The sequence below is a fragment of the Camelus dromedarius genome, chromosome X, assembly GCF_036321535.1.
Source record: "Camelus dromedarius isolate mCamDro1 chromosome X, mCamDro1.pat, whole genome shotgun sequence".
NCBI lineage: Eukaryota > Metazoa > Chordata > Mammalia > Artiodactyla > Camelidae > Camelus > Camelus dromedarius.
In genome coordinates this window covers 18168342-18193991 of record NC_087472.1, presented here as the reverse complement: position 1 = coordinate 18193991, position 25650 = coordinate 18168342, and the positions used below count along the sequence as shown (strand labels likewise).

Below are 25650 nucleotides of genomic sequence, written 5' to 3'. Positions count from 1 at the left end.
CAGATACCCTACTCATTTCCAAATTGGTGAGCAAAAATGAAGCCATTTTTTCACAGTGGTATAGGTTGAAAGATAGTTTCTTGAAGGGTTTATATATATTGGAGTTTCTTGAAGCTTTGATATATATATTGGAATTTGGCTTTCATTCACCTCAGTCTAAATGTTATTCCTTCAGAGAAACTGTCCATTGATTTCCTTTTCCACCAATTTAAATAACTTTCCTCATTATAATTTCTTGTACCATGTATTTCTAACTACATATTATATTTATGTGATTACTTGCTTAATAATATCTGTATCTCCCATCAGCCTGTGAATTCCATAAAAATAGGGATTCTGTTAATTTTGCTTACTGCTATGTTTTTAGTGCCTAGCAGTTATTTATACTCAGTAAATATTTGTTAAATGAATTGATCTGTATCCAAAGACCTGATGAAATGTCTAAAACATAACAAAGGTTCAGCAAATACTGTGAGCTTTAAATGGGATGAAACTAAATTTTGAATTGCTAGAAAATGGTGTGATGGTAGGTTATTGAGGGAAAAATAGAGGTGGTTGGGGAGATGCATGTATTCCTTTTAATGGATTATCCATTCATTCATTCATGCATTTATTCATTCAGCAAATATCCTTGCCTCATGGAGCTTATAGTCTATAGAAGGGAGGCATAATAAAAAGATTAATGAGTAAAATGTATAGTATGTTGGATGGTGATAAATGCTTTATAGATAAATAAAGCAGGGAAGAGGGATGGGGAAATTAGGGGCAGGGTCGTACACTGAGAAGGCCAAATTTGGTTGAAGTCTATAGGAGATAAGAGAAGGAGCCAGTCTAGGGTTAAAGCACATGTAAAGGCCCGCAGGTGAGAGTGTGCCTGGAGTCTAATGTGATGATTCAGGCAAGAAGTAATGGAGGCTTGGATGAGGATAGTAGCAGTGGAGGCTGAGAAAGTGGTTGAAATTTGTATATTTGGAGCAGAGCAAATAGTAACTTGCTAGAGGATAGGGTGTAGGTTGTAAGAGAGAAAGAACAGAGGTAAGGGTTACTCCAAGGCCCGAGCCACTATAAGGGCAGTATTGCCATAGAGATGGAGAAGACTCTGAAAGGTACAGGGTTGGTTTTTTTTTTCTTTTTTGAGGGGAAGAAATGATTTTGTTTTGTAAATGTTAGGTTTGAAGTGCCTATTAGACTTTAATAGAGGTGTGGAGTAGACAGTGAGACATAAGAAGTGTGAAGTTCAGGGGAGAGAGATGGCCTGGGGATGTATACTTGGAAATCAACAGCATATAGGTGGTGATACTGAATGCGATCACCAAGGGACTGAGTGTCAGTAGATATGAGAAGAGGTCCAAGAACTGAGCGTGGGGCAGTCCAACATAAAACAGTTGTCTAAAAAAGGCCAATATTCTGGTGATAGAAAAAGAGTGAAGGGAGCAGGGAGGGTAAATTATTTTCAATATAAAATGCAAGAAGAAAAAGTTTGAAGTTGATGAGATCTTTAGCCAAAATGACAAAGCTTTAGGGATTGCTACCTTTACAATAACCTTAATCATGGGCAGGTACTTCAAATGAAAGAATTTGACTTGTATTTTTATTTTTGGTATAGTATTCCTATCCTATCTTAGTCTTAGATTAATATAGTATCCCCCTCAGGTAACCAATATGATGAATAGAGTATTCTGATTGACTGAACACTAAGGGCTAACCCACTTCTGTAGTGAAACAGGCGACATTAAGGGTGCCTCAGCGAGTAGATAAGGGCTTGCCTCTTGTCACATAACATTTGAAGGGGATTATTTCACATGTATGAAGAATTCAGTGTTTCACAAAATTCACCGTAGAGTTCCCTTAAGTAACAGCTCCCTATTGTTTATTTGAATTTCAATTTTTGATTGAAAAATAACTTTAAGGGTATATCAGATGTGAAATAGATCCACCAGTGTCTTTTGAAGTTGATTGAGAAGGGAAATGTTTCAGAGTCAGTGAGTACAAGGAAACAATCTTTAAAGGGACTAAGGACCTTGGTTGAAATCTTGTTTGTCAAGAACAAAACAAGACAAACTCTGTCCTGTCTGCTCAATTTATCTATAAATCTAAACTGTTCTAAAAAAATAAAGTTGATTGATTTTTTAAAGTTCTCAGAATGAAAGGGTAGTAACAGAAATGGTAACAAAGGCAAAAGATGAAAAAACTTTCAACTTTTTTTTTCCTTTTTTTTTTTTTTTGTTGAGAGGCTAGAGCATGAGATGACTCAGATAAAACAGCACTTACATAGCTTTTATTATGTGCCAGATACTGTTCTAAGTGTATTTATAAAATTCTGTTTGCATCCTTTCAACCACCCTATAAGATAGGTGCTATTCTTTTTCACAGATGAGAAACTGAGGCACAGAAAGGTAAAATACTTTCTTAGGAAATGGCAGAGCCAGGATTCTAACCCAGGCAGTCTGGGTCATGAGCTCATACGTATAATTATGCTAGAGGTGTACTGACTCAGCCTTGTCCGGGGTCACTTAAAGCTGATGACAGGTGAGCAGTAAATATTGATTTCATTAATTCCCCTATCTTTATAGTACCCTGGGAGAAAGAAGGTCAGTAGTTGTTGTGGTTGGCCACACTTTGACACTTAACTGTAATACTGGATTTAAGTTATTTTCCTGGAGATGTATGACTGCAAATATATCATTTCCCTCTTATTCTCCACTTCCTGCTGCATCCCTGTCTTTCCTTTGTTGGACTTTCTTCTCTGTGAACTCCTTCATCACTAGCTCACCCTTTCTTCCTCAGTCTAAGTGAGCACAGTTCGTGCCACACAGAGCAACTTGTTGTACGTTATGCTATTTATTTATTGAATAATTTGGAATTATTGATACAGATGCCACTCGTTTGAAATTGAGTAACTTGGACATGGGGCTAGACTTTTCGCCCTCTCTCTTCAGTGCAAAGCAGTATGTTGATGGGCTTATGAACAAATTTATGGGAGGAATGATTAAACTTCTAAGCAGCCAATTATAAATACTTCTTTCCTGGTCACTAAGGCATATTACTTAAGGGATAATATTTTTGTTAGCCTAGCCCAGTCAGGTTATTGCATGTAAGTTAGAGTAATAAAGTTGCTTTAAAAAAGATCTTCATATCTTCTCAGTTAGAATGGCCGCTTGTATTCACCTTAATTCCTAAGGTTTCAATAAAGGACATTTCTTCTCTCTAGTCTGTGTCTCAGTATCAGAATTCATTTGTATTTGGGGCTGTGCCTAACTCATTATAAACACTCTTCATGCATCCATGGTGTTCCCATTTGTTTAGAAATTGTAAGGAAAACAATTTAACACATCATTGCATAAGGTTACTAAGGGACCTGGTAATCTTAAAGTAGTAATTGAAATTTTGGATTATGAGCCTGTTTTTCACATTTGAAATAACCTCATAGCCATTCAGCTCTAATTTCTTAGTTCAGTTTTCTTACTTTTTAAACCACCTCTGAGATGACATGACACCAGTTTGCTTTTCCATAGGATGTGCTTTAGTATTTACTGAATGGCTCTGTGGGCAAATCTGCAAAGTTACTTTGAGTGGTAAGAGCACAATGAACAGTTTTGTAAGACAGCATGGCATTTCACTGGGCCAATGGCTGTTATCTCAGCGTGTTTATCAACTTTTTAGTGCTGTCATGTCAACACAGTCGAGACAGAACTGAAATTAATATGGATTTGTTAGAGTAAATGGGAAATACGATTCAGTCATGGAACTGTTGGGAAACAGACACCAAATAGAAGCAAACTTAAAAAAATTAAAGAGACTCTCCAACCACCTGGTCTTACATGATTTTAGCCCCTCCAGTGCTTTAGAGCAAATGAATCCTGCCTGCCCCATTGTGTAGAAGGCATTTTGAGAAAACAGACTCTGAGACCCTTAGTGGCTGTGTTAGTCGTTTCTAGGACTGCTCTTGAGAGGGCTCTTTGAGCCCAGTGGCTGCTTATGGTCCCAACAGCGTGTGAATCCAGCGAACATATGGCTGATTAGTAGCATGTTAAACTCTCATGCACTTTACCTGCCACAGTGGATCCACTAGGTGGAGCACTTCTTTCCCCGTCAGCAAGGCTGTGAGACTATGGCTTCCAGGCTTTAACTGTATCCAGACCAGGCTCCTGGCTCCATGTGATCATATTTTCATATTCTCAGGCCTACTTAGCATTTTATGGTATTGCACAAAGCAACTGACCTCAGAAAATTTTAAGAGTGCAAACACACTGAAATTGGTATTTGTTTATGACACAGCGCGGTATTGAGTATGCAGTGGCCCTGTGATGGGTGTTCTTAAACTGCTGTGTCCCGTTAGTCCAGATTTCTAAATTTGTGAATCAACTCTAGCAGTAAGACGTATAATAGGTTTTCTCTTGTGAAAAAGCAACTGGTTAACTGCACCCCCCAGAATGGTTTATGCTTTTAGGAAGCCATGCACTTTTATTTCTTTGAGATATTCATATCAGTGTGGTCTGTTCACTTATGGCTCACTTTTGACTTTTTATAGCAGATATCCTAGGGAAACATTGTACTTTAAGAAATGCCAGCAAAAGTATGAATCAAAATTCTTATAAGTGTTTAATATTCTTTGGCCTAGCAATACTACTTTAGAGAATTTATTCTAGGGAATTAAACAGACATGTCAAAGATTTTTACACAAAGGTATTTGCAGTAGTATTTTAACAGTGAGGAATTGGAAATAACATAAATGTACAACTACAGGGAAATGAATAAAATATTATATACTTATGTAGAAAATACATGTAACCATTATAAGTCGTGTTTTTGAAGAAAACAGTGACATGGGAAAATATGCACAGTATAATACCAAGTGAAGAAAACGGATGAAGGAGAGTAACAGTGATCATCTCTGGATGTTATAATTATGGATACTTTTATGATTTTCTGTATTTCTGAAATTCCTAAAAGGAACAAAAATTGCTTTTATAATCAGAAAAGAATAATGAATATCATGTATACATCAATATATATCTCTAAAAGAAATCCCAGCAAAGCTGGGGTAGTTTTAGCACCTAGCTCTCAGTAAATGTTTGCAGGGTAGATAGGCAGATGGATGGACAGATGAATGAATGAATGAATGAATGAATGACAGTTGACATTTGTAGGTACCATCATTGAGTTCATACGATTGCAGAAATAAATGAAGATTTATTAATTAAAAGCAGAAGATTCCATACTACTCAGCCATTAAATTTTTTTAAAAGAATGAAATAATGCCGTTTGCAGCAACATGGAGGGGCCTAGAGATTATCATAGTAATTAAGTAAGTCAGACAGAGAAAGACAGATATCATATGGTATCACTTATATGTGGAATCTAAAATATGATACAGATGAACTTATTTACAAAACAAACAGACTCACAGACATAGAAAACAAACTTATGGTTACCAAAGGGGGAAGGGATGGGGAGGGACAAATTGGGAGTTTGGGATTAGCAGATACAAACTACTACATATAAAATAGATAACAAGAACCTACTGTATATCACAAGGAACAATATTCAATATCTTGTAATAATCTGTGATGGAAAAGAATCTGAAAAAGAATATGTATGTATTACTGAATCATTATGCTGTATACCAGAAACTAACACAACATACAAATCAACTATACTTCAATTAAAAGAAAAAGCAGAAGGTTGTAGACCAGTCAGTAGTTTGAAGAATGACACAGAAGGTACTGAAGGAGTCACAAAATAAGTGAGTGGCTGATGGCAGCCGACGGTTTGGGTCTGACCTTGGGTCCATTGCTATTCTTGTTGCCCTGCTGTCGACACCATGTTTCCTCTTGTTCTGTGCGTCCTTCAAGTATCTCTCATGCCTGCTATTTTCACTGGTCTCTGTTCAGTTTGGCCGGTGACTGAGCAAGTGAGGATGAAATCGAAAGTCACAAGTTCATTTCCCATGTGAACCAATGAACACGTCTCCATAGAGGGAGATAATATCCCAAGGCAAACTCTAGCTAGCCAGCCCTCTGAGATGGGCTTACTGGTCATATGGAGAAGCAGGAGCGTGTTGGTGGATCAGGGCAACCTGCCTCTTAATATCTGTGAGACCATTCAAAATGCCACTGTGCAGAGTACTGTGTGTTCTTATGTTCTTGAGAGTAGTCCTCTGAAACTGAGATGTGCTGAGCATAACATTAGCTAGCTGAGGATTTAGTATAAAACTTAGTCATGTCACAGTTTTTATCACAAATTCTCAATAAGCTGTTCATGGAAATTATAGATGGGACCAATTGACCTGCATTCTGTTCTACGGGGTCTTAATATCTTTTGGCTATTTTGATCAATTGCCAAACAGGATGTGGATTCTTTACAAGTCCATTAGGAGACACCACTGGATGCGTGAATGAAATCTAAATGTTTCCACTCCAGTGCATTCCATTATCTGTATAGACGCCTGTGTCAAAGAAAGCCATTAGACTCTTGCATAGCATTCTGTATCTCTGCTCTTGGTGGCTTATTAAACACAGTGTTCTTAATTGTGGTTACTCTTAAACCCAAGTGTATGATAACAGCACCTAGTTTATATCTGCTCTGTCTTGATCCTGCTAAGGTATTAGATTAATGTTTGTCTTCTCCAGCCTGAGTCACCTCTCATCACTCATTTTTTAAAAACCTTATTCAGGAGTTGAGGAATGCATGTTTGGAGCCTAATTGTCCTTGTCCTGGAAGTGATAATAGCTGCAGATGTGAAGGATTCCTTTAAATTGGTCAGCTGGATGTTTTATTCTTCAGGATTTTTAAGAGGGAGAGAACATTTCTGAGCATTAACAATGGGCTGTAGTTTACTAGGCATTTTTACATACATTATCTGAGTTAATCCTCACAACTGGGCAAGGTAGGCATCATTACCCCAGTTAATGAGGAAACTGTGGCTTTGAGAATTTAAACGACTGAATCACAATTTTATTGGACCACAAAACCTATGATTTTTCCACCGCACATACTGACTCCCAGGAATAGCAGGGATTTTTAGACTGAACCTCATAAGACAACAATCAGCTGGCCTTCCCTCAGCTCTTGCCTTTCTACTATAACTAATTTCCATTCCACTTTGCTTGTGTTACCTTGGCAAGGTCAGTCCTTTGCAGCAAGGCTAGGAAATTAAGCTTTGAACCACCAAGAAGGAGGGCATTGATGTGAGCCTGCTTTCAATTTTGTTCCCAAACCCAGTTACTGTGTGTTTTACTTAATCGCCAGTAACTCATAACCCAATCCAAGAGTGAGCCTTATTGCTGGCATAACTGGTACTTGCTGGGCGCTTAGTATTTCAAGGTATATTGGGTTCCATCGTCCACTCGAGGGCCAAAGAGTTCTTCAGTTTTGGTAACGTAAAGCTTACTATGGTGAGGGCAGGCACGGCCCTCCTGAGACAGAGTGGTAGAAGAAAAACCTGCAAAAAGATCTACCGAAGGAGGGTTGATGTGCATTAGAGGAGATCAGTGAGAAACAGGCCATCTGGGCTGAAGGTAGAGGGTGAAGAGAGGGACAAGGGAATTTTCTTATAAGTACCGCACACTAACCGATGGCGTGACTGGAGCTACCAAGGGAATTTTCAAGAGCATAGAAATTGAAAGAGGGGTGAACATTAACTTCTGAACAGCTGAGGAAAGCAAGCTGGGAATTAATCTAAGATTGAAGGGGAATTAAAACCCAAGTGCAACCCTTCATAGTGTGGTTTCCGTCCTTTTAAGAGGAGGGTGGCTGATTCCATACACTATACTATATACTATATCCATATACTATAAATATTATAGTTTGAGATCTGAATGAAAACTGTCACAGGCCTCTTGGAATTATCCATCACACATTGGACTCAAATGCATCCTCAGGCCATCATTTTAGAGATACCAAGGGGTTAACCTTCCAAGGTTGTTTTGGCACCAAACCTGGACAAATTAATCCATACTGTTTGGGTTTCTTCTTGCCCTTTTTTATTGCCCACTCAGCAGCTTTCTAGGAAGATAGCCTAGTTTAAGACCTTAAGAGACAAACTTTTAGGATGGTACTTGTGGAGACCAGGAGGTTTAGGAAAGGGTGACAGAAAAGCTCAGGAAGGCTGAGCGTGGTTCCTGGGTTTCTTCGCCACTCTGTCTTTGAATTTCTGCTGCCAGGATAGCCCAGAGGGAGCCTGAGCATAATTCCCAGTTGCCAACAGTCATCTTCTGTACCTACAACAAAGGAGGATGAGGTTGGTCTCCTGGGCCATTTTGGAGGCATCCTCTTGCATAACTGAATTTCTTAGGAAAATGCAAATTTGGGAGTAAATGGGAGAAGGTGTAGCTCTGAGGAGCAAAGTGGGTCCAGTGTGGAGAGCTTGGCAGAGCCTTTCTTGATATCTACCCCTCTTCCTCTTCCTTCCCTTCCAGTGTCTCCGAATTTGCAGATCAGCATCAGCATCAGTAAGCAGCTACAAGCAACACAAGAAGCCAGCTTAGGGGAAGGGGCACCACAGAGTTAGGAAGGTGGTGGATTGGGAGGAGTAACAGCAGAAATAATCACAAGACAGGCCATTTGCCAAAGAAACACTATTTTGAACACCATGAAGGGTAGAAAAAGATAAGCTTTAGAATCTAATTCAGGTTCCCACATTTATGCAACCTCACTACATAAAATGTGTTATTTACATCAGGGAGGGCAGGACTCCTTATTTTACGAAAGCAATCAGTACAGTAAGCAGTTAAAAAGAATAGAACCTCATTTCTCTAATGCTGTGCTGTCTAATATGGTAGCCACTAGCCACATGTAACTATTGAGCATTTGGAATATGGCTAGTTTGAATTGAGATACTCTGTAATGGTAAAATACACAACAGACTTCAAAGAATTAGCATGAAAAAACAATAGTGCAATAATCTTTCATATTACATGTTGAAATAATGTTTGGGATATATTGAATTAAATGAAACATTAACATGAATTTTGCCTGGTTTTTTTTTACCTGTTTAAACATGGCTATTAGAACATTAAAAATCATACATGTGGCTTGCATTATATTTCTGTTAGACAGTGCTGCTCTAATGCATTTAAAAATAAGATTTCATTTTTAAGAATCTTTTCAGTAGTATACTTCTTGCTTTAAGTAAGTGTTCCTGTACAGGAGAAACAGACTCATTGCAAAAGAAGGGCAGGGAGGAATTGAGATTTGCAAATGGGGAAACTGATTCTAGATAAAAGTCAGCACCCTGCCTCAGTTACCTCTCAGTCTGTGGTGAAGGGGTGCAGAGGGTGGTCAGTTGCCAGAAGCAAGTGCTCTCGTTCCCCCAGCTCCATCTGATCTCCTAGTTGGGGCTCAGAGAGGGGAGGAAGAAGCACTTTGAGACTTGTCTGCCCTCACCATCTTAGCCATCAGGTTCTGAGTAGGAGATGGTGGTGACATGATGGGAACTTTCCCTGGACCCCTCTGGGCCACCATTCCTGGCCCAGAGAAGGAGGAGGAATGCGGTGAGCCCCTTCTTCACTCCCAGGGCCATTTGGGAGAACTGTTGCCGTACCTCCTTCTGCCAACAGGCATAGATGAGTGGGTTGAGCAGGGAGTTGCCCACACCAATTAACCACAGGTACCGTTCCAGCACTAGGTAGAGGTGGCACTCCTGGCAGGCCACCTGCACCATGCTAGTGATAAGGAATGGGGTCCAGGACAGAGTGAAGCTCCCAATGAGAACGGCCACAGTGCGGGCAGCCTTGAAGTCACTGGGAGTCTGTGGGGGCCGGTGAGCCCTGGCCATGGCTCCCGCGTGCTCCATTTTGCGGATCTGCTGGCTGTGCATGGAGGCAATCTTGAGCATGTCACAGTAGAAGAAGACAAAGAGGAGCAGGGCTGGGAAGAAGCCAGCACAGGAGAGGACCAGCACAAAGCGTGGGTGAAACACAGCGAAAAAGCTGCAGGGCGCCTTGTAGGTGGTCTGCTGGAACTCACGGACTCCAAGTGGGAGGAAGCCAATGAGATAAGATACCATCCACAGCCCAGCAATGCTGGCCCCAGCCACGAGCCCATTCATGTGCTGGAAATAGCGGAGGGGCTGCTTGATGGCAAGGTACCTGTCAAAGGCAATCAGCATGACTGTGAGGACAGAGGCAGTTGCAGAGGAAGTGACAAATGCCATCCGAAGGCTGCACAGGGTCTTCTGTGTGGGCTGAGCTGGGCTGGAGAGCTGGTCTGTGATGAGGCCAGAGATGGCCACGCCAAACAAGGTGTCAGCCACAGCTAGATTCAAGGTGAAGCAGAGACCGACACCGTCATTCTTGTGGATCAACCACAGCACAGCCATGGCCACTAGAGCATTAGCAACAATAATGAGGGAGGCCAGGACAGCAAGGATCACTCCAAATGGGAAAGATGACTCCATGTCTTGAAGTGGCAGGATTTCCACTCACCAGGGCATGCTGGCTCTCCAGCTCAAATTCTCATGGGTTGGAGGGGAAGGATTGGTATGTTCAGAGCTGCAGCAGGGTCCCGGCCATCGCTGGCAGTCCAGGATGGCAGACTGCCATCTTTGGGATCCTGCTGGTCATTAGGAATCACTCCCCCTCTCGTTTTCAGTCCTCAGCCTCTTGCCTCTCCAGCTATCTGAAGGCAGCAATCCCAGTGCAGACCTCTCCCTGGGCCCTGGGCTAGTCCCTCCTCCTCCGACAAGCAAGTTACTAGACAACTCCCAAGTACCTGGGGCATGTTGTTTCACCAGGCTCCCTCCCTTCACTGATGTTTCAAGGACTTTGTTTGGAGGGAATGGGGCCTTCATCAGGTGGCCTGTCTGGTAGAAGATATAATTGAGTCTGATCACACTTTTTCTTCCTCCATAGCTTAATATTAAATGTCCACTTCTTTTCTTCCTAAGCCTCAGATACTAGCTTAACAACTAATCTCACATTAATTAAGTGTTTGCTTAATAACTTATTCTCAGTTACTATTATGGCTGCTTTTAATCAAGCAAGATGATCATATTTGGTTGAAGTGGAAGTGGGGCAGGCAAGCTATTTTAGGGCCCAGCATACTTTCAAGGGAGTCAACACCCATTTAGGCTGTTTCTTATCTTTTGTTTCCTAACACATGAGATTCTAATTCTTTCAAATAGGGTGTTCTGATCCCCTATTTCTCATCCCTTGGATCTTAATTAGTTGAGGATTCAGAAGGGCCGGAGAAACAAAAGAGAAAATCATTACTACCTGCCATTCAGTTTAGAATAGAGCCCACTCCTGGTCTAAAGCTGCTGTCTGTTGGATACACTCATTGAGAACTTTTTCTGCACCACTTTGGGCCATGTCTCTGGTCATGAGTTGTGACTACCAGCCTTGCCCTTTCTTGGTCCTGTAGACCTGAGGTATCGCTGGGACAGGAGAAGCGGCAGTGAGCTGCATTCTGGTAAGTGTCTGCTTGAATCTTTGGTTGTGGAATTTTCCATTTTCCAGGGGTTGAGTTAGGCCAGAGTGTGGCAGGATTGCTGAGGCAGGTGAGATGAGCCCGGGGAGGGCGGCTGTGCAGGTCACTTCTATTTTAGATTGTATATCCATTTGCTCGGGTACATTAGAACTAATCTTTTGCCCGCTACTCTCATCTTGGATACCAAGAAGAGAGGGGTGGTGAGCAGAGTGGTTAGAAGCTTATTTACTCAGTTCAGGTGAGAGCACAAATGGGAAAGGTTAGTGTTTTAAGTGAGGGAGTGGAGAGCAAGGTGCAGAGTTGGAGGCAAACATATTCCAGGATGTTTTGACAGTCTGAGAGGGCCTTTGGCAGATGTCTCTCCGACAAAGGATCAGAAAGGCTGTGGCGTGGGGACTTGGTATTCAAGTTGCCAACCTGAAAACAGTTCTTATTCTTTGGGACATCCATTAGGAGGCTGGTTTTGGTTCCTTAGCACCTGGTCTAATTTTATACCTGGATCTAAGGTGTGCTTTTTCCCCCCCAGTCCTTGATTCCATGCATGGAGTCAAGATGGCCGTTTTCAAGCCCATGCTCAAACTCAAGAGCGCATCAGAATCCCCTGGGGTGGGGGAAATTGTTAAAACCCAGATTCTTGGGCCTCACCCCCAGGTCTGGAGTAGGCCCAAGAATCTGCATTTCTAAAAAGTTCCCAGGTGATGCTGATGCTGCTGGTTCCAGGACCCTACTTAGAGAATCATCACTCTAGTGAAAAGGTTCTTAACTTTCGCTGTGCAGTGGAGTCACTTGGTGATTCCAAAACTACTGACGTTTGGGTCACACACCAAGGGATTCTGATGTCATTAGTCTGGGGTGTGACCTCTGCATCTGGAATTTTAAAAGGTCCTCAGGTGATTCTAACATTCAGCCAGGGGTGAGAACCACTGTCCAATGGCAAAAGCGCAGGTTATGGGGTCAGGACAACTGGGGGCCAGCCGGAAACTATTTCTGTGCTTTTGTTTGGACAAATGATTCACCTCTCTGACTTAGCTTTGGCTTCTTCATGTGTGACATGGGGACAATACATTTCAGCACCATGGGGATGATAAAATGAGCTATGATGGATGTGAAAAGGCTTTGTGAACTGTGAAATGTCCCACAGGTATTTTTCTTGATTGTCTTCTAGCCGCTTATTAATTAAAGGGTATATCAGATTGGGAACATTGGTATGACCTGAAAGCTTGGTATAACTGCAAATCTCAGGCCCTGCCTGAGACTTACTGAAGCACAGTCTGCATTTGAACAAGATTTCCAGGTGATCTGTATGCACGTTAAAGTTGTCCTGTCCTCTCTCCCACCTTCAGATGCCTGATTGTACTAGTTTCCTTTTGCTGCTATAACAAATAACTACAAACATAGTGGTTCAAACAACACAAATGTATTGTCTTATAGTTCTCAAGATCAGAAGTCTCAAACAGGTCTCACAGGGCTCAAATCAAGGTGTTGGCAGGGCTGCATTTCTTTGGGAGGCTCTAGGGGAGGATAATTTCCTTGCCTTTTTCAATTTTTAGAAGTTGCCCACGTTCCTTGGTTCATGGTGCATCACTCAGACCTCTGCTCCTGTAATCATATCTCCTCCTCTGACTCTGATCCTCTTGCTCCCTCTTTTGAAGGACCCTGTGATTACTTTGAGTCTACCTGGATAATCCATGATATCCCTACCCCATACCCCAATCTCACAATCCTTAAGTTAATCATATCTGCAAAGTACCTTTTCTTGTGTAAGGTAAAGTATTCACAGGTTCCGGGGATTATGATGTGCACATCTTTGGTGGCAGTGGGCCATTACTCAGCCTACCACACCAGTGTTCTCTGCTGCCCAGGTCTCTTCTCCCTCCATCCCTCAACAGATGCTCCTCTCAGTCTACTCTTCCTTGGCTCATGCCCTAGACATTTAATTCTTTTCTTTAAGCCATCAACAGTTTCCTGTTTTCCACCTTGTCCTTTTAGGAATGCATAAGCTGATTCAAACTAATCTGGGCAGCCTTGGAAAACATTGAGCTCTCTGTTATTGGAAATATGCAAACAGAGGATGAATGCTCACCTAGCAGGAGGGCCTTGGAAGGAGATCCTGCAGTGGTGCAAAACACCATTGTTCCCACTGAGTTGTCTCTCAGTCCCTACTCTGTGATGACAGAGCAAGAGGTTGGAGTGATGCAAGGAAGGGGTCACAAGGCACAGCGTGCAGACGGCCTCTAAAAACAGGAAAAGGCAAGGAAACAGATTCTTCCCCAGAGCCTCTAGAAAGAACCAGGCTGGCACTTTGATGTTAGCCGATTGAAGCTGATTTCGAACTTCTGGCCTCAAGAACTATCAGATAATAAATTTGTCTTGTTTTGAGCACTAAATGTGAGGTAATTTGTATGACAGCAATAGGAAGCTAATAAGCTGAGTTAAAGGGTTATTATGAGGAGACATTTCAAAAGCTGAGTCCTGGTTATATTGCTGCTTGGCAATGTCTACTGCCCAGGATACATTTGGTGGCAGTACTACAAAGGTTGCTACTTAGCCAGGAAAAAGCTTGCCAGCCTGAGATGCCAAATGCCAATGACCAGGAAGCCCAGCAGAGGGCAGGCACTCTGCAGGGAGCAAGCAATCCTTGGAAAGGCTTTGCTCCTGTCTACCTATATACATAGGAAAGGTCTCTAAAAGGAAAGCTTTTCTGGGCACTTCTGGGTTGCTGTGATTGTTTTACATTACAGCTGTGCCCTCATGCAGGCCAGAGGGACACAGTGACTACCAAGATGTTTGAATCTGCCACTCAGGGCTCAGACCTTTCTTGCTCCTTTTATTTATTTATTTTGTTGGGACTAGTACATCAACATCCTTCCCTTTCCTACAGAGTAGGAGTTAGGTGATACGGCACACACTTTTGGGTGGGGGGGCGTTAATGCCCATGGCTTGTGAAATGGGGTGGGGCGAAGGGAGAAAATACATATTCAATTAATATTTCTTGCTTTTTTCATTGAAGAATATACTTCAAGAAAGACTACACTCAAGGGGCCATTCTAGCCTGAATTTTATTTGCAGCCCTCCAACTCTCAGGCAGTCGTTTCTGACTTTTTTCCTGAGGAAGATCTGGGGGTAAGATTTGGGAGTTGCAGAAGGGGTGAGGGGATTGTAACTGGGGGTATGCGGACTCTGAGAAGATTACTGTTTTTTTTTAAATTGAATTATAGTTGATTTACAATGTTGTGTTAGCTTCTGGTGTACAGCATAGTGATTCAGTTATATACATACATATATTCTTTTTCATATTCTCTTTCATTATAGGTTATTACAGGTTATTGAATATAGTTCCCTGTGCTATACAGTAGGACCTTGTTGTTTATCTAAGATTATTGTTAATATTAGTAATATCTACCTTTTATCACACACACTTTACATGCATGATCTCATTTAATCCTCACCATAGCCCTGCGAGATGATAGTATCACCAATGCACAGAGAAGTTCATTGAAGCTAATTAAATTGTTCAAGGTTCAACAGCAAGAAAGTGATAGAACTGGGGTTTGAACTCAGGTCTGCCAAGCCTCAGAGTCTATATTCTTTTAACTCTGTCACTTGGTCTCTCCAGAATTGGAATGTTGTTACAGAAATGTAAGTTGCTGACCAGCGATAGAGTGAAAGCTGTGTGGCATCATCCTATGGCTTTGAAAACCTGTGTCCAGCCTCATGAAGGACGCTGGCCCCCACCACACACAAGAAAAATGCTGCCAGCCTACATGAGACATCCTTGTGACTTGAGCCAAGACAGGCCTTCCTTGTGCTTTGTCTCTGAGTACTTGGCTTGCCCCTCAACTTGTCTCTTGATCAGGCTTCTCACTGCTTACAGACTGGACTCTGAACTTCTTAGCTTTATCTTGTTACAAGGCCCTTCATAAAATGGCCTGAACTCTTCCATCTTCATGGGATGCCTTGCCCCATTCCATTCCCTAGTCACACCACGTACTTTTCGCACTTTGATGCTCTGGCCTTTGATGGTTATTCTTCTGCTCGAAATGCTCACTTTGCATGGCACCCACCCTCTGTCTTCCATGTACATGGTGACTGCCTTCAAGACCTAGCTCAACTGTTACCTGCCTTTCTGTAGCTTTCCCCAACAATCTGCTTTCCACCCCAGCTCCATCTGATCCCCAGTAATCGAGTTAATCAACTCCTTATCTAGTTCAACAGCATTTCCCCTGTGCCTTCATTATGACACTCATCCCTTTGTATTATATTTATTCACACATCTGGTAACATTGTGAGCTGCTCAAAGGCAGGGACTGGGTCTTGTGGTCTTGTTGATGTTAGGTTGATCTTATTTATTTTTTATATATATTTTTAGCTTAAAAATGACCAGCATGGAACACCACCTCCTTTGTTATGACCCTGAGGCAAACTGCCCTCATATCTTGCCTGAATTGTTGCAGAGCTTCCTAACTAGGATTCCTACTTCTACTCTAGGCACTGCCCCCACTCCCCTGCCCTCTACTGCCACCAGTCTGCAGCCAAGGTGATCCTGCTAAAATTGTAAGTCAGATTAAAAATCCTTTGTTGGCTTCTTACCTCACATTGAGTAAAATCCAAAGTTTTCACCCAACATGGCTGTGCCTGATCTGCTCCCTTGACCCCTGCTTATCTTGTGCATAGTGGCTAAGGGTACAGACTTTGGAGCCACACTACCTGGATTCAAATCCTAGCTCTACCATTTACCAGTTGTGTGACCTAGGGCAAGTAACTTAATCTCTCTGTGCCTCAGTTTCCTCATCTGCAAAATGGGGATAACAGTATCTACCTCAGGGTTGCTTTGAGAAGTAAATGAATTAATATGTGTAAAGTACCTAGAACAGTGTCTGGTACATGGTGGGTACTAAATCAGATTTTGTTAAATAAACAAAAATTTGTCATTCTCTCCCTTGCCTGCTCCTCTCCTCACTCTGGCCTTCTCAATCACACCCCTGCTCATGACCTTTGCATGTACTGTTCCAGTTGCCTGGAACACTCTTCTCCCAGATACCCCCAAGACTTGCTTCCCATATTCTTGTGGGTCTCTGCCTCCATATCATTTTATCAGGGAGGCCTTCTTTGACTGATCACTCTTTATAAAATAGTAACACTCTGTCACTCTCTGTCCCCTAATGCTGCTTTATTTTTCCTTCATAGCATTTATCACCATCAGATATATATTTATGTGTCTATTTTATTTCTTTCCCAACAAGAATGTAAACTCCATAAGAACAAGAACTCCACTTGCTTGTTTAACGTTATAATCCCAGCACTTAGGACAATATCTAGCATATAATAGTTGCTCAATAAATATTTGTTGAATGAATGAGTAAAAGACAAAAATGAGAAAATTGAGGTCATGCTTTCTCTGCCAAGATAACATGGACATGTGACAAAGTAAAAAATGTGATAAAGGTAAGATACCTGGACAAAGGTATGAAAATACTAACAGAATAGAAAGGAACGATGGGAAAATAAAAGCCCCTTTCCCCATACCCTCATGTGTTTCCCTGAAGGTAACCATAGTTGTGAGTATTTTCAGTTTCATTAACCAATAAGTGTATTGGTTGCTTGCTATGTGTGCAGGAAAGTCTCTGAAGTTTGAGGTGCTGAGAGCTTAAAAATGCAGAGCCTTTACCTTCCAGGATCTCACAATCTTTTTGGATGAGGAGCGGGGAGAGGGGAAGAATATAAAAGGGCTGTGATGTGCTGCAGAATTCAGAAGCAGGAGCCATCACTGCGGGCTGGCAAAGTCAGAAAGGTTTCCTGCATGAGGGATGCCTTGGTGGGAGTCTGGAGCCTAAGGCAGGTTTCAATCAGAGAGAGGCAGGTAGCCAAGGGGTATGGGGCTCTCTCAGAAGAGGTGTCTAGATTGGATAATGAAAGGGGCCCTCCAGGGAATGGATAGAAGTGTAGCCTGCCTGAAGTTGAGGCTTCATGGTGGGGAGCAGTGGGAGAAAAGACTGGTGAATAGGGGCTGGGGCAGTTGTAAGAGTACTGAAAGAGCTAGGAGGCATGTGATAATGACTCCAAACAGCACTGAGAGTAGACAAGATGTATTTTATAGACACTATAGGAGTGCAGTTATTAGGAATTGGTGATTGGATAGATATCTTTGGGTGAGGAGGAGAGAAGACTGACGTATGACATCTTGTTGTTGAACCTGGGCAACCAGGAAAATGGTGATGATATTGCCTGGAACAGAGAAGTCAGGAGAGAAAGCTGTGGTGGGTTGGTGAAGTGGAGAGATGAATTTGGCTAGACATATTGTTCAGCCTTTCCTTGAATGTGGGAAGTGCCTTCAGTTTCCTTAGCATTGCCCACAGAACCTAGAAATGAGCTCTGCATACAATGGGTGCTAAATGAATGTTATTGGTGGAGAAAGGAGTAGAAGCTGGGAGAGCTGAAAATCTTCCCGGTTTGTCTGGGACATCTCCATGGGTGTGCTTCCAATTGGTAGGAATTGGTAGATAACATAATGCCTAGAGATATCTATAAGTCTGAGTGAAAAGGGGATGAGATCCAGAGGACCCTCTGAACTTAATGTGAGAGGAGGACCAGGGTTTGTCATTCAAGGTGGCCATTATTTGGTTGGTCTCACTCTCCTCTTTGGCTTCAGCTTCCTTCTGAACTCTGATGACTGAGGCCCAGATATTGCTCCAATTCTCTCATTTCACAGTCGCCTAAAGAATCCAGCCAGATAATGCTGCACACTAGTTTACCACTTTGCAGTGACTATTTCAACCCTACAACTAAGCAACGCAAGGTTTCTAGGAGCAGATAAAACTTGTATGCAATCTGTCACTGTTTGGTTTTCATTGCCAAGGTAATCCTACAAAGTTAATGAATAGCTGGGTTGGAGTTGGGGAGGGGAATGGACACAGAATGAACGAAGAAAAACTGTTCTTAGTGGGCAACCTCTGTTCTTCTTATTGGCAAGACACTTGATACACGATGAACCACTGAGGGTACAGTTGTCCCTCATCATCAAGGTGCTTTTATGAAGTGCCTAGTTTATGGGGCTCTGAGGTAGGCCTACATAGAGAACTACACAGCTCTGGACTTTCACTTTTAGATCACGCATGGTCTGAAACCAGATATTGATATGGACAGTGCAAGATGGATTCAAATCTTCAATATGGCTTAAATCACACATTATATGCCACCATCTCTTCTACAGGTTCCTGATTATTTCTGTAGTGAAACCTATCAAACAAACATATCCTGTCTCCTCTATGATATTATTAGCTCCTTGAAGGCAGAGGACCCTATCAAACTCCTGTCTACAGACTTGCTGTACAGGACAAATACAGATGCTCAGTAAAAATGGATAAATCAACCAGACCTGCTAGTTAGAGGCAGAGAACCTTTCAAGCGAATTAACTCCTCTGAATTTGTTTCTTTTTCTATAAAATGGGGATAATTGTATCTATAGACTTTGTGGGGTTGTTGAGGATGGAGAGCCAATACATGTAAATTGCTTAGCACACAATCAAGCATTATCTGCAAGTGTTAGCTATGAATTTAACAATATCAATTTCTACCTCTTGCTTAAGTAGGAGAGACTATGGAAAAGGGGTAGCATCTTTCACACATACCTGGGTATTCAATTCAACCTATGGAGGCACACTGGTCAGTTGCCTACGCATCGGGATTTGCGAGACAAAAAAGATTTACCCTCTCACATATCTTCTTCACTTTCCTGCCGTAACTCCTGAACAGGGATGCTCTTATCGGGGTGTGCGCATGAGCAACCGGCTGGGAGGGAAGGCCAGAGTGGGGATTTGCACTGGGAGAGAAGGCTGGGACTCAAATCGCGGTATCAGGCAGCTTTTTCGGTCTTAATTCAGCAGGCATTTATAGCTAACCCAATCAATACCAGGCGTCGTTCAGGAGCTGGTAGTCTTGTAACAGACCAGGCTCGCACTCTTGCCCTATTTCACAGACAGAGGAAGCGAGAGACTAGAGAAAAACTCTCCAGAAGAGCAAGTCCTAATCGAACGATGAAAGCCGCTTCCCGAGCGAGTGCGCAGGCGCCCCGCCCCCGCGCGGCCGAGCTCTTCCGGCGCACGCAAGCTCTGCAGGGACCAATGGGCGCGCGGCATCGGGGCCGCGCATGCGTCATGCAGCCTCTTCTGGAAGTCGCTTCCTAGTTGCCGAGCGCGAACCCGCGGAGATGAAGTAAGGCCTCAGGTTCTGTCTGAGCAAATGGGGACAGGCAGCTGGGGGTAGCCCACCGGGGCGAGGGTGGTTGAGCATCTGAGGGGCCGAGGGGCGGGAGTGGTGCGGGGACTAGAAAATTAGTCCCCCAGTTTTGTTCTCCTTTACCTCAGGCCGGGCCGCGCTTACTTGTCCTCTTTTCCGCCTCCTCTGCAGCCCTTTAACTAAAGTGAAGTTGATCAACGAGCTGAATGAACGTGAGGTCCAGCTGGGGGTGGCAGAGAAAGTGTCTTGGCACTCCGAGTACAAGGACAGCGCCTGGATATTCCTGGGTAAGGCCCGCATCTTTCTTCCGTAGGGCTCCTCATTCTCTCCTGGCCCGCTTCCTAACATTTCAGCATTCCCGCCTTTCATTCTTCCCGACATTCACCACCCTCTTTTATTTCCTTCCTCTGTCTGCCTGTAAATCCGTTTTCCATATCTCTTTTCTCCCCCATTTCTAGTTTTCTCTCTGCCAAATCAGTGCTCATGATGAGTACTGTCTGACGTTCACTGTGCTAAGAATCGTGCCACTTGATTTCTCAGAGACCGTTATTATCATTACCTCCTTCCCCCAATATACAGGGAAGGAAGCTGAGGTGCAGAGAAGTTAATGGGTTTCTTTCAGGTCACATAGCCAGTAAGTGAATCAGCAAGAACTATGGGACTCTAGAACTTATATTATAGTCTTAGCCACTATCCCATATTACTGCCAACTCCCTCCCCCACTCATTCCACTTTTCTCAGAATTTATTTTACAAATCCAGTTAGCTCCTTCCTTCTATCCATGGCCGTATCACCATCCCTGTATTCACTTTGTCTCACATCTAGTAATTTGACAGTTTATTCGAAGAGGTTATTGCACCAGATATTGTGCTAAGCACTTTATATCCTTGTTTTATTCTGTGAGGTGAGTACTGATACTCCTATTTTACAAATGAGGAAGGAAACATTTGCAGGGGAATTTATTTCCTATGAAATGCTTAACAATGAATTTATTTCCTATGAAATGCTTAACAATTGATTTTATAATCCTTAGTCTGTGTGAGGTGGGGCTAATATCTGCATATTTAAACTAATTTTAGATCTTAGCTGTGAATCTGTGGAGAAAGAGAAGACAATTTCAAGATTGTGGAAGCTGGGTATTATCTGCTTTGTCCATAAGATTTTGAGTGTGAGGAGGCTTAGTTTGGTTAGGGGTGACCCCGACCTTTCCACTCAAAGTTACTCACTCCTTTTTTCTGTACTACTGCTACATCTTATATGTGCTTCTGTCATTGAATCAGACCATGAGTTCTTTGAGGGCAAACCCTATGGCTTACTCTTCTTCATGCCCCCAGTCCCTGGCCTAGTACATGCATGGTACATAGTAGACATATGGTAAATGTTTGCTGAACTGAGATTTCTTTTTCTCTTCTAGGAGGGCTTCCTTATGAACTGACTGAAGGAGACATCATTTGTGTGTTCTCACAGTAAGTCCCCTTTCATTTCCTACCTTCTGGCTCATTAGAGTAGTTTGCTTCCAGAATGCATTTTGTGGCATCCGAAAAGCCATTTATTTGAATTCTGGGCTGACAAACCTCCTTGCATCGGGAGGGCTGAAGCTTTTGTTCTAGTCTTGATCAGTCCCAGGACATCGTTCTGGAACTCTCCTAATGTGGAAAATCCAAGAAGTTGGATGAATTAGGAGGCTGTCTTGGGGATTCTGGCCTGTTTTTATTTATTTTTTATTTTTATTATTTTTTTTTTTACTGAGGCCTACACTGGAACAGACTGGAATTCATTTCTAGTGTTTTCTGTTAAGTAAGATGCTAGATTTCGGGCCAAGGTGTATATATATATATGTTCATGTTCTAACCTGTCCGCCAATTACAATTTTGGTTTTATGACTGTATTTTTAAATTTATGAAGCTTTAACTTTTTGGAATTAATCTTTTTATGAAGAATAATGTAGAATTTGTTCTATTTTCCATTTAATTAATTTCTGCTTTTATTTTTATTAACTCCCATCTGCTTTCCTTAGATTTGCTTTCTCTTATATTCATTCTTTCCTTTCTAACAATAAAATTCTTTAAGGTTACAAATTTTCCTGAGTGTGGTTTTAGCCATAACCTGTACGTTTTGGTATATGTTCTCATTTTTGTTATTTTATAAATTGTCTGCCATTGATTTTTTAAAAAAAATTTTGTTTCACTTTCTCTTTTGTCCAGTTGTTGCCTTTAGTAGGTTTCAAGTTCTAGTTAGTAGGGTATTTTTTGTTTTATTATTTCCAGCTGTATAACACTGTGATTGGAGAACATGGTGTGTGCTATTTTTGGAGATTATTGACGTTTACTTTGAGACCTAGTCTATAGTCAGTTTTAACACGTTTCATGGATTCTTGAGAAGAAATTGTCATATTTTTGTAAGATCAAATGTATCTATATACCTACTAGTCTGCTGTGAATATTTGTTAACAGTATAATTGCTATATTATTAATTATGTTTATTTGTATTTATATTGTATAATTTTATATTAATTCCTCTGACCTATTTTCTCAATATTATATGTTATAAACTTAAAATGGTATGTTAATCTCATAACTTTCACTATTAGTTTCTCTCTGTATTTTTAATTAAATTTTTTTATTTGTTAATTTATGTATAAAATTTCATGACATACCTTTGTTATGTATTAGGACCTTTTTTCAGTGTAAAAGAGCCCTCATAGTCACATTTAAATGTTTTTTTTTCTGTTGTTGGCCTTGAATTCATCTTTGATCTTAATAGTATCACCCATGTTTTAATTGGCTGATCTTCATGTATCCTTGTCTAACTTTTTATTTTTAACCTTTCTATGTTAACTTGTTCTAGATGTGTCTCCTGTACAGACCATATAATTTGAATTTTGTTTTGTTATCCAATCTGAAAGTTTTTACATTTTAAATCAATAGTGTCTTACTCTTTTGTAAAATAAATAGATACGGGGAGATTGTTAACATTAATCTGGTACGAGACAAGAAAACTGGGAAATCCAAAGGATTCTGTTTCCTCTGCTATGAAGACCAGAGGAGCACAATTCTGGCTGTTGACAATTTTAATGGGATCAAGGTGAGTATGCTTACTAAGCAGGATGTGGCTGGACTTTTCCTGTGTGTAGGGGTTCGGTTTCATTTCCTACCTGATAGCCAAAGGCTCAAGGGCAGCTGGGGGTGTTGTGAAGGTTGCAGAGGTGTGGGGACATACTGACCAGGAAATGATCCCACGAAATAATTCCACTGGCTCATGACCCCACCAGCACTCATTCCTTTTCCCCAATCTCTTAGCAAACCATCTCCTCAAGAGCATAGGTACCATGCCGTCTGCACCCCACCAGGCCTCTGTTTCCCACCTTTCCCTCCTCACACTCCACTCTCATCTCTGATATAGCAGAGAACAAAGAGACTAGCAAAGACTGCCCTACCGTGCTGTCCCATGTCAGGGGGTTTGGGGCTTCATGGTTTCATGACTGAGGACATAGCCATGGATGTCTGTCATAAATCTCCACTGACTTAGCAATACTGGGACTTGGAAATTCTCTAGTTAAAATCCGATGACAAATTCTACACAAGTAACTCATTCTGAAGTTTTCTTCTCCGTTCCCTCTCACCTCCATCCTTGTAAGTGAGACATTGGGCTAAGAGAAGGGGATGGGGCAAGTGAGGCTTATCTGTGCTCCACATGGTCCCTCTGCTCGTTTAGGAAAAGCCCTGCAGTTGAATGAGCATTGTCACAGGTTGGGGGGTGACTCTTGACCTGGAGAGTTTGTCACTGGTTGCACCAGTATGGAACAGCTAGAGATTATAGGACAGGGTGGAACAAGGTTCTAGGCTTAGTTTTTAAGAAAGTCAGCCATGAAAGGGAGTCACCATAAAAGGAAGGTTTTCAAAAATGTTTTGAAATGGGGAATAGAATAGATAACAGAAGGTGCTCAGGCATAAAGTAGGAATAACAACCTATCCTTGGATGGAACAGTGAAAGCCAGACTCTTCACATTTTGGATGACTTTGCCTCTAGAATAAGTATGTATCTGTCTGAATGTTTTTATTTTAAGTGAGGGGTTAATTTTTGATTCTTCACCTGATGAGTTATGATTTGCAGCAAACGTATCAGTGCGAGGCAGCTGTTCTAGTATGGTTGAGGGTAGAGCACGATTTGAGGGCTTCAGACAAAAGAAAGTCTTTTCTAGGTTCTTCCCCTCTCCCAACTGTTGGTCTGCCTTGGCCTCATCCTAATTGCGTGTCGAGAAAGCAGCTGTAGCATTGAGCTCCATTTCAGGAATTCCTTCTAGCTGCCAGGCTTTTTCATGGTGTTTCACTGTAAATTAATGTTACAGATTGAGGGTAATTCACTGTTTGTGCATCTAAATTCTTAACAGTTTTCCGTGCTGCTTGTGCTGTGGGGCAGTAATTCCCAGGTTTTTTTTTTTTTCGCTTCATGGCGCATGTAGAACATGAAGGTATTTGTATGGCACATGGGGGTGCACTGATGAGACTGCCTAGTGATGCTTCCCCGGGGGCTCCAGCTGCCCCAAGCCCCACCCGGCTGCCCTGGGGCCTGAGTGAATTAATGTGTAGGTATATGTGCTGTGACACACCTGTTAGGCAGGTCTGCTTTTGAGATTTTCCAAAAAGTAGAATTAGCAGGAGGGTAATGGGTATGGTTCAAACAATGGCTTTGTGCAGCTAAGTTCAGATAGTTTGATAGAAGGGCTGTCTTTGCTGAAGCATTGCCTGTCTGTCTTAGATCAAAGGAAGAACTATCCGGGTGGATCATGTGTCTAACTATCGGGCTCCTAAGGATTCAGAAGAAATGGATGATGTGACCAGACAGCTCCAGGAGAGGGGCTGTGGGGCTCACACCCCCTCACAGAGTTCATCTGAGGGCTCTGAAGATGACAAACCCACAAAAAAACACAAAAAAGGTAAAGCGTTAAGACCCAAGAGAAGATTCTGGGTTGTCTTAGTGTTTGCTCTTCCTAGCATTCACTGTGAGTTGGTAATCAGTTCTTAAGTCTGAAGGTGGGGCATGTGGGAACCTTACTTTAATTGGGAAAGGAGAGGTATCAGCAGAAGGCTAAGAGCATTAGGGCTGAATTCTGTCCCCTAAAATTTGTATGTTGAAATCCTAACCCCCGAGTACCTTAGAATGTGGCTGTATTTGGAGGTAGGGTCTCTAAAGAGGTAATTAAGGGTAGGATTTGCCTTATACAGCAACTTGACATATCAAGGGTAACAGACATCCATCCTGGCTTCTCAGAGGCACTTTTCTGGAAGTAAGAGACTGCTTCACGCTGCTGCCAAGGAGGCTTTCCTTTTGCATATCCTCCATCTCTTCGATCTCCCTTGTCTTACTGTTGTGCTCCTCTTTTCCTCCAGACAAAAAGGGAAAAAAGAAAAGAAAGAAAGACAAAGAGAAGACTGACCAGGAGGTACAGGCAGAGCAGCCAGCCTCCTCTTCATCACCCAGAAGCAAGACGATAAAGGAAAAGGATGACCCTGGCTCTAAAAAGCACAGCAGCAAGAAATCGGAGAGGGTTCCAAAGTCAGAGTCCAGGGAGGTGCGGAAGCCCCACCTCAGCTCCCCTGAGGTCAGGACAAGCTGCTCTGGCAGAGCAGAGGACCGGGAGAGGGAGCCAAGGAAGGAGAAGCCCAAGCATGAGCACAAGTCATCCAGCAGGAGGGAAGAAAGAGAAGAAAGGAACAGGGATAGAGACAGAGCTCGAAGCTCAGATGCACATTCTAGCCGGCACAACGGGCGTTCTGAGGGGCGTAGTCACAGAAGTAAAAGTAGGAGCCGAGATAAGTCCCACAGACATAAGAGGGCCCGGCACTCCCGGGACCGGGAGTCCTCTAATCCCAGTGACCGCAGGCATCACTGAAGCCACAGCCTGTTCAGCTGCTCGGTACAATTGGAAATGAACTGTGTTTTTAAAATGCAGTGAAATTCAGTTATGTTTTTACTATTTCTATA

At 42.3% G+C, this 25650-nt stretch overlaps 2 protein-coding genes across 2 annotated transcripts; one reads left to right on the top strand and one right to left on the bottom strand.

Annotated features, from left to right (window-relative positions):
• Positions 1 to 9333: 9333 nt before the first annotated feature.
• Positions 9334 to 10402, bottom strand: GPR119 (G protein-coupled receptor 119). The gene has a single exon (XM_010991559.1). The coding sequence runs from the start codon at positions 10397 to 10399 to the stop codon at positions 9392 to 9394; it is 1008 nt and encodes a 335-aa protein (XP_010989861.1). The 5' UTR covers positions 10400 to 10402; the 3' UTR covers positions 9334 to 9391.
• Positions 10403 to 19576: 9174 nt separating this feature from the next.
• RBMX2 (RNA binding motif protein X-linked 2) lies at positions 19577 to 25650 on the top strand. The gene is made up of 6 exons (XM_010991558.3): positions 19577 to 19641; positions 19837 to 19952; positions 21080 to 21131; positions 22620 to 22749; positions 24424 to 24601; positions 25056 to 25650. The coding sequence occupies exons 1-6, from the start codon at positions 19577 to 19579 to the stop codon at positions 25556 to 25558; spliced, it is 1044 nt and encodes a 347-aa protein (XP_010989860.2). The 3' UTR covers positions 25559 to 25650.